Source organism: Carlito syrichta, unplaced genomic scaffold (genome assembly GCF_000164805.1).
Source record: "Carlito syrichta isolate Samal-C Ts95f unplaced genomic scaffold, Tarsius_syrichta-2.0.1 Scaffold288347, whole genome shotgun sequence".
Lineage (NCBI taxonomy): Eukaryota > Metazoa > Chordata > Mammalia > Primates > Tarsiidae > Carlito > Carlito syrichta.
Genome location: NW_007232443.1, coordinates 704,646 through 714,190, shown reverse-complemented (window position 1 = coordinate 714,190; position 9,545 = coordinate 704,646). Strand labels below are relative to the sequence as shown.

At 51.1% G+C, this 9,545-nt stretch overlaps 1 protein-coding gene across 4 annotated transcripts in view; it reads right to left on the bottom strand.

Annotated features, from left to right (window-relative positions):
• Positions 1–8,218, bottom strand: part of BACE1 (beta-secretase 1) — a 28,622-nt gene extending 20,404 nt beyond the window's left edge. For 3 of the 4 annotated variants that reach the window (XM_021710252.1, XM_021710253.1, XM_021710254.1), the window contains exon 1: positions 7,489–8,203. In XM_021710252.1, the coding sequence (XP_021565927.1) occupies positions 7,489–7,749 (261 nt within the window). In that variant the 5' untranslated portion in view covers positions 7,750–8,203. Of the gene's footprint in view, positions 1–7,488 lie in introns of all 4 variants that reach the window. The other variant, XM_008053651.1, reaches the window with a different exon arrangement.
• Positions 8,219–9,545: the final 1,327 nt, after the last annotated feature.

Sequence of the window (9,545 nt, the reverse complement as noted above, 5' to 3'; positions counted from 1 at the left end):
AAAAAAAAAAAAAAAAAGAAAAAACCCAAAGAATTCACGAGTTTTGCGCCACATCCCACCCGGCATCACACCCATAGGTTAATCTTCTCTTGCTCTGTCCTCAGCTGAAAAATGAAGCTAACCTCTGGTACAAGCCCAATTTCCCCCCATGGCACTCTCCCCTACTTCCAGCTAAACTCTTCGCTACTGAGTTGGGAGACACCCAGCACACAGGCTCGTTTGTTCAAGCCATTGGGAGATGCTAGGGACCACTCCTTGTGCTACTTGCCAAAATCTCCACAGGCAGGGGAAGGAATATGTGGTGGTATTCATTGACCTCGAAAGGCCAAGCAAGGAGACATCCAGCCTGGACACAAGGTTATGGTAGACAGCAGAGAGGGTAGCCACAGAGTGACAGTGGTTCAGGAGCTCTAGTGGAAGAGAACAGGCTGCCATGGGAGGAGGTGGAACTCAGCCCATTTGCTCTGTGACTCTTTCAGAGTCTGTGAGGAAAAGGGTCTAGGGGTCCCAGCTCCCCCATGTCAGAATTCCCCACTGATTCCTTACTCTCCTCGGAACACCCACCTCCCCCCTCTTGGGAACCACAAGACTGTGGTGCTTAGGATGTACTCAGGTACTGGAGCATTCACAAATGTGTTCCACCTTCTGGGCCCGTAGGAGAATCTCAGACAACTCTAGAACCAGGAAAATGATCTTCCTTCCTAGTACTCTCCACTGCCCAGGCTCCCAGACTTCCCTGGGGAATGTTTCTCCTCCTGGATTTTCAACCAGAATGTTCTACTTAGCTCGTTTTTGGAGATGCCCAAGAAAGTTTCCTGACCTCTGTCTTAGTCTTTCTCAGCATCCTTCCTATTCCCGGCTAAACTCTTCGTCACTGAGCTGGGGAGACAGAAGAAGAGAGCTGTGTGAGATGGCAGCACGAGGGCCCTAGCCAAGGCCTGTGTGCAGCCTGAAGCCCTAGCCAGGAGAGCCAGCTGTAGTCGCAGGGACGGGGAAGACGTCTTACAGAGCTGCAGTCTTGCCTGATTTGGAGGTTATTTGAGTTCAATGGTTTTCAACCTTTTTATTACAAAAAACTCTCTAAAAAAAAGAAAAGAAATACAACCCAGAGGCCCACTGGATGAATAGAAGTAGAGTTATTCTGGTAGTTTGGGAGACTTGGTGCAGTTGTGAGTGGGAATGGATAGGTGACAGGAAGGGTGAGAGGCCTAGAGTCTGGCCCGTGTGTCTTTGTCCCAGCCTTCTCCCTCATGGTTGAGGCCCTTTATGGAATCCTGCAAAGCAGAGTTTGAAAACCAGTGTGGAGAAAAGAGAGGAAACAAAGGAAAACCACTTGGCCCTTTTTGGTTTCTGAGACCCTAGACCCTCACAGCTTTCTACAGCTCTGATCATTTTCTCTTGCTCCCTTATCTACACTTGACAATCTTTCCTAGTTATTTTTCTCTTCTCTCTCTGTGAATGGAGAGAAAAGCCTGATTGCTACTTGGCTTTCACAGCCACTTTTCTGTGAGTGACTCCCAAGTCTACCTATCCAGTCCTAACTCCTCTCCTGGTTTCCAGATCCCCATTGCCAGCAGGTTGCTGAATACTTCCTCAAGGATGGCCCACTGACATCGCACAACCAACATGTACAAGACTGTAGAATACAGGAAAGAACCCAGCAGTTGGATTTGGAATCCAAAGCCCTGGACTTGAGCCCAGCTCTGTTCTTCCTGGCTGAGTAACTCTGGGCAAAACACTTAATCTCCCTTTGGGGCTCAGTTTCCTTATCCCCAGAACAGGCATACTAATTCCTCCCTTGTAATCTTTTTTTTCTTTTTTTCTTTTGAGAGAGAGAGAGGGTTTCCCTCTATCACCCAGACTGGAGTGCAATGGCGCAATCATGGCTCACTGCAGCCTCAACCTCCTGGGTTCATGAGATCCTCCTACCTCAGCCTCTAGTGTAGCTGGGACTATAGGAGCATGCCATCATGCCCAGCTCATTTTTTGCTTAATTTTTGTAGAGGTGTGGTGTCTCTATGTTGCCCAGGCCAGTATCCCTTGTGATTAAAGCAAAATAAGTCATCCTGCACACTGAAATTGTTTTCCTAGAACCAAAATTCAATGACACCACCCTCTTCTCATATAGCTACAAGGACTTGTGCTTGCTGAATAGAAGCCAAACTCCACTCAGCCCCATGGCATCCCCACCAGAGTTCATGTTTCTCTTCATGAACATTCCTTTTCATGAATGTTCCTCTTAACCACTCTCCATATAGCAAACTTTCTCATCTTTCAAGGCCATATTCAAATACTTCCTTTTCTAGCATACTTCCCTAATACCCTGTCAGAAGTAATCACTTCTCTCTATGTACTTCTGTTCTACTATTTGTACCAAATATGCATTTGGTCTTGTACAGTATTTAGGTGTTCTTTTGTCTGTGTCTCATGCCAGATCGTGAGTTCTCCAAGGGCTGAGACTAGGACATTACAATAAGTCCCCCATATAGGAACAAGTTCTGTTCCAAGACCATGTTCATAAGTCCAATTTATTTTTTTTTTGAGTTGGAGTCTCACTCTGTTGCCCAGGCTGGAGTACAGTGGCATGCTCATGGGCCACTGCAGCCTTGACCTGCTGGGCTCAGGTGATCCTTCGGCCTCAGCCTTCCAAGTAGCTGGAACCACAGGCATGTGCCACCACATCCAGCTAATTTTTTAATTAATTGTAGAGGTGTGGTCTTGTCAAGTTGCCCAGGCTGGTCTCGAACCTGTGGGCTCAGGCAATCTTCTCCCCTCAGCCTCCCAAGGTGCTGGGATTATTGGTATGAGCCACCGTGCCCAGCCAGTCCAGTTGTTTGTAAGTTCAACAAAGTTAGCCTGGGAATCCAAGTAACACAATCAACTATACAGTACCAGCTACATCATTGCTGCTTTTACATTTGCTCCTGGACCTCCTAAGCTTGAAATAAAGATACTGTACTACTGTATTCTGTACAGTATTGTACAGTAAAGTATACAAAAACACAACCACTTGTAGCAGATGCACTCACATGACAATGTACACCAGACAAGTGAACTAACTTATGTGACTGGACATGCAAATGCATGTTTGTATCTTTGAAAGTTTGCAACATGAAGGTTCGTAGGTAGGGGACTTACTGTATTTTTTTCTTTGACACATATAGGTACTCAATACATATTTGTTAACTTGAACTATTATCCAAGTTCTCTCCTAACAATACATTATTATCCCATGTTTGGCCTGTGACGCTCATACTATCATAATGAAATGACATCCTTTCATTTAAGTGAAAATAATCCTTTTCCCCAAGAGCTTGGGTTCTGCATATACAACTGCCCCTCAGCAGTGCTGTATAGATGTCTTGCACCTAATGCATTCATTCCTTCAGATATATATATTTTCTTTTTTTTTTTTAGTTGGAGTCTCACTCTGTCGCCCAGGTTGGAGTGCAGTGGCATACTCACGGCCACCGCAGCTTTGACCTGCTGGGCTCAGACGATCCTTCCGCCTCAGCCTTCCAAGTAGCTGGAACTACAGGCGTGTGCTACAATGCCTGGCTTATTTTTTGGTTTATTGTAGAGATGAGGTCTCACCAAGTTGCCCAGGTTGGTCTCGAACCCTTGAGCTCAGGCAATCCTCTCACCTCAGCCTTCCAAAGTGCTGGGATTATAGGCTTGAGCCACCATGCCAGGCCGCTTCAGATATTTTTAAGAGCATGTTCTGAGCCTGGCACTGTCACAGATATTAGAATACAAAGCCAATGCAAAATAAACACACAAATAATAAAGAAAATTAAAAAGACATTGTCCGTAAGCGCTTGCAGTTTTATGAGGGAAGCAAACACAGAAATAGTTATAACACATTACACTGAGTATGGTAAGGGAGACATCAGCAGGTGTGATGGGAAAGCCCAAGAGAGATGCTCATCATAAACTCTCTCTTCTTCTCCCCCAAGACAATTGGCACAGTAAGAACAAGGGCCAGGCAGGTCTCAGCTTCCCCGCCTGCCACCTGGTCAATTGCTTAACATTTTGGATCCCATTTCTTCAGCTAGACACTGTGGATGACAAAGACCTTGGGTATATATTTCAGGAATTGCTGTAAAGAACAAAATAATATACATAGAATGATAAAAGAAACCTCATCCATGCTGCAATAAGTACAAGAATATATATGTGTACCAGGACTCTATGTCAGTCTCTCCTGCAACTTCCCTGTTCCACAAATAGTCTTGTCCTTCTCCAATTCACCCCCGATTAGAATCTCAAAACCATCTTTGCTGATATTAAAACCTACTTGATCATGTTTTTCAAAAAGGTGCCAAAAAATCATCTTTGCTGGCTTCTTCCTTACCCTTCACACCAATGTCACCAAGTCCTACCCACCCTCCAAACGTTCCCTGCATCCTGCTTTTTTTCTTTCAGTCTTGTCACAGCCTCATGCTCTCCTTGTCACAGCGCCTCACACCTGGACCGTTGTGACAGAGCCTCCTGCTGGCCTGTGTCCCTCAGCTCCATTCTTTCCAAAATTCAGATGTCTCTTCCTTAAAGATTGCTTTATTTATGTCATTCCCCTGCACAAATAAATTCAATGTTTCTGTTAATATCCGAAGACCAAAATCCAAACCTTACAGCTTGACATTTAAGGCTTTGGGCAATGTGGCTCTATCTTATTTACCCAAACTTATCTGGTCTCAGCATAAACCTATAAAATCAGCGGGACTGGCTTTCTCCTGTCTCCTGAACAAACATGCGTAAGCCTGGATACACATAACTCATTCTCTCTTTCCTTGTGGCCTCTCCCAGCCTAAGTGGCTACAGTGAAGAGGAGAGATGAGCCCACAAGTAAGACGCAGTGACAATACAGCGGGAGAGGTGCCCTCTGCCCTCTGGGAATGCCTCCCCCTCCTGCTCATCCTTCAGGACCACACTCAGGGCACATGTCCCCCGTGAAGCCTTCCTTGATGAATGCAGCACCCCTGAACACCTGTGGCACTCACTCTTTGCACTCACTCATATAGTGAGTATGTCTCAAACTTGAGACACAAACAGCTTGGCCCCACCCCCAGAGATTCTGACTCAGGAGGTCCAGGGTAGAGTCAGAGAATTTACATTTTTCAGCAAGCTCAGGTGACCAGGGTCTGCAACATTGCATTAAGTACCGACATTGCATTAAGTACCACTGCATGGATGACCTTGGACTAGTTACTTCCACTCTGGCTCTTTATGGGCAGGAAACATGTCTTCAGTCTCTTTGTGGATCAGTCCCCAAGTCCAGCAATTGATTGCCTAGCACTGAGAAAGTGCCCCCCAAATTTCACTTTTACTTATTCAGTGTACTCTGCCCTCCAAGTTGTCATTTTCTGCTTACAACAGCCCCACCAGCTAGGGAGAAAGGGCATCCTTCTCACAGACTTCTGGGGAGAGAATTCAAACCACCGCAGGGCAGAGACTGGCTGGCGTAGGCTCAGCCCCAGAGCACAAGCCACACAGTTGCTCTGCTTGTGGGCTCCCTGGTACCGGCCCCTCAGGCCCGTGTAGAACTTTAAGCCCAGTCTCTTCCTCTAGAAAAGAGAGGAAGTTACTGACATCTACTGAGCAACAACTCTCTGCCGAGTGCTGGGCGTGAGAATTTACACATTATTTTAGGGATCAGGGCAGTAGAGTGACTGCCCCCAGTTTTACACATGTAGAATGCAGAGACCCAGGACACCCAAGTTTTTATGCCTCATCCCATAGCGCAGAAGAGGCAGAACAGGCCAGACAAGGAGAAAGTGACTTCGCATTTGCTGGAGGTCAGTTGTATCCAGCTGCATAGTTCTAGGCAAAAGCACCTAGAACAAATAATCCTCACAATTACTTTGCAAAGGAGATTTCCTTTCACCCATTTTAAAGATAAGGCACTAGTCTCAGAGAGGTTATGTAACTTGCCCAAGGCCACACAGCTGGAACAAGGAAAAGCTGTGGGGGGCAGAGCTGGAATTCCTGGTCTGTCTGATCCCAAAGAGTCTGTTGGTTCCACAGCCCCGTCCTGCGCCATGCCCGGGGGTCTGTGCACAGATTGCATAGCACATCAGCAGCAGCGACAGGAGTCGGTCCCAGGTCTCTGCGCCCCCTGCATCCTGACAATACCTGGCATTCTGTCTACTCAGGCTGAACAGGGGCTGGATTCGGGCTCTGTCCTGGCTTCCATACACCAACTGGAGACTACTTCTAGGGAGGTTATGGTGCACAGGAAAGAGGGGGAGAAAGCGGGGGATACCAGGCCTTGGATTAGCCAAGAGGTCGGCCCGGGTAGCATGGCCCCTGGAAGGCCGGTTTCTGTCGGCTAATTGGGAGGTGGGGGGTTGTTCTTCTTCCAGATCCAGCTGCCTGAGAAGTTGAGAAAAGTGTGACTGTCCCCTCCACACCCCCCCAACTCACTCCACCTTCACAGACCCTCCCAAGGGCAGGCTTCCCAGACACAGATCTGGGGGTGGCTCATAGAGATATGCAGGATCAGATTCAAGGTGACACACACCAGCGTACACAGAACCATCCACCGCCCTCGCCCAGACTCTCCTACAGAGGAAGCAGATGCACACAGAGGTCAGCCGCGGCATCCCGCGTGGAAGACTGCTGGTGCCCACACTCCCAAGGATACCCACAGAGGTGCAGGGCATGACCTCCACCAGCCACCTTGGAGGTCCCCCCGGAGACTCAGAAGGATGGGAGAATGAGCAGTGTTTCTTCCATCCCTGCCGCGCTGCCCTCTCCCCCACCATGGAAGGAGTCCCATTCTTAGAAGGGAGCTCTGGTTCCTTCCCACCATTTGTCCTTTCCCCAGGCTCAGTTGAGTCCCCCTCTGGTCTGGGGCGCCCTGAGGCGGGGGTGGGGCTGGAGTGCAGACAGTGGAGGGGGAGGAGGAGGAAGGACGGTGGAGGGGAAGGTAGGAGCCGGCCTGGGGCTTCTGGATTGAGTGCAGGTCGGGGGGCCTCGGCCACCTCACTTTCTCCCCATGGCAGCCCCGACGGTGGGAGGAAGGGGCTGACCCGACCGATGCCAGGATTCCTTGGTCCTTAAGGGGCTGGGAACAATGGTCTGAACACCGGGAGGGGAGTGGCTTGGGTGGCCAATCTCCAGAGTGGTGAAATTTGGGAGACTCGTGCTTGGCCACGGCCAGAGGGGCTGACACTTGTTGCAGAGCCCCTAGAGTGGGCCGTTTCCCCAGGTTGGGCTCCCCAGTGGCCTTCCTGAGGGGCATGTATCAGATTAGGGGTGAAGGAGGGTAGTTAGCCTCACTGGGAAGCCTGTGAGGGGAGGGGAGGAGGGTAAGGGGCGTATTGGAAACGCCTTCGGCTCACAAGGAGACCCCGAGGAATGGCTTGGGATGGGGTCCCTCCTGCCGCCCCTACCAGCCCGCGTCAGCAGGTGCCAGCATGCTGCAGTCCCATCCTGGCTCCCTTCTGCGTGGAGGAGGGAGGGCTAGGGCCGGCCTGACCCCCTTACCGTCTGCGGGGGGCTGCCCACGGTCATCTCCACGTAGTAGCCCTGACCCGACTTGCCCCTCAGGTTGTCCACCATCTCCACAAAGCTGCCCCTCCGGCCGGGCTCCTCGGGCTCCTCGTCGGTCTCCCGGGGCAGCCGCAGCCCCAGGGGGGCGCCCCCCAGGCCGCTGCGCAGGGGCAGCCGGATGCCGAGCTGGGTGCCCTGGGCGGGCAGCACGCCCGAGCCCATCCACAGCAGGAGCCAGGGCAGGGCTTGGGCCATGGTGGGCCCCGGCCTTCGGGCCCTCTGGGCTGGCACTGGCCCGCGTCCGTCCGCGTTCCCTGCCCCCAAGCCCGGGTGGCGGCGGCGGTGGCGTCTCAGGAGAGGACGCTTGGAGGCATCAGGGCTCCAGAGCCTGCAGGCCCCTCGGCCAGCCCCCGGGTCGGGGCCGCGGAGAGCCGGCAGGAGAAATCCGCAGAGCGCGAGAGACGCGGGGAGGCTGCGATCCGGAACTCGCTACATCGGGACGGAGGAGGCCAGCCTCGGCAGCGGGGTCGGGCCCCGCGGGGGGCTGGGAGGGGCGGGCATGGCCGGTCGGCGGCGGCGGCTTTCCCGGTCCTCCCGGCGGGCTCGGCGGTGCAGGAAGGGGCAGGGGCTCCGGGCTCGCGCGGCTGCGCTGGCTGCTCAGGCCACCGTCATCCAGCTCCCAGCTCCAGGCTCCCAGGCGGGCTGGGGAGGCGGAAAGACTTGTGGCGGCGGCTGTCAAAGCCAAAGGGTTCTCGCTTTTCCCTGGGATCGCTGGGAAGTGTAGTCTTCCCATGGCAGGCAGCCCGGCTTCCGGGGCTGGAGAGGGGTCTGGGATGCCCTCTGCCGAGGTGGAGTCCACCCTGCAGGACCCCGGCGGGACAGGCTCTCCCGGCCCTGACAGTGCCCGAAGGGCCGTCGGGGTAGGGCGGCGGCACTCCTCTCGCCCGGCAGTCCTTCTTTCAGCATTGATTGAGCACTCACTGTATGCCAGGCACAGGGGCTATCGAGAAATAAGATGGACATATACCAAAAGGGGTTCTACATGGGAGAGTGAAGTGACTCCTGCCACAGCGGGGTTCCATACAAAACGACGTGGCTTTAAGGAATAGGGATTTGGGGGAGCCTCCGGGGGGGAGCCAGGAAGGCTTAACGAGAGAAGGTGGTATTTCATTTGGACATTAAAAAACGGGGAGCATTTCCGGGAGCAGAGAGGGGGGAAGAGCAAGATTAAAGGGGATAGAAAGGTCTTCTAGGCAGCAAACCACATGTAGGGTCCAGAAGGGGAAAGTTTGTTTCCCCAGAGCATGCTACAAGCCCGCGGGTCATCTCCAACCTGAATCTTTTCAAAAAGATTTGAGGCTCTACTTGCTACACTTGCTGTGGAACCTCATAGCCCCCCTAATTGCTGCACCAACAGTCAGCTAAACTAAGGATAAATGGCTGTTGACAGCTTTAGAATGTAATCATTCCAAGCAGTATCTGTATACGAACTGGTAAGTGCTTCAAACGAAAAGTCTTCGAGTTCTAATAGCTTGAAAGGGAAAAGCCCATATGATGATATCAATATATTATTTATCAAATGTGGAAAGTCATTGATAAAATGCTGTCACCGTTCTGATTTAAAAAAAAAATCTAAAGGGTGACAAACAAGATAACAGAAAATCATAGAATGCCTAATAGTGTCAGGCTAAGTTATTCCCATTAAAGTCAGACTTGGGAAGGAAAAGGTCATTACCGCTACTTTTGTTCCACACAGTTCAGATCAGTTTAGCCAACTCCAAAAGACAGGAAAGTGGAAAAAATGCTACAAATAGTGGAAAACAAAGGGATTATCATTTGCAAGCTATATGGTATGGATAGAAAATCCTAACCAGTCAGGTGATTAGACACAAGTTAAAAATATAAACAGGTCGGGCTCGGTGGCTCAGCCTATAATCCCGCACTTTGGGATGCCAAGGTGAGTGGATTTCCTGAGCCCGCGGGTTCAAGACCCGCCTGGGCAACTTGGCGAGACCTCATCTCTACAATAAATCAAAAAATTAGCGGGGTCT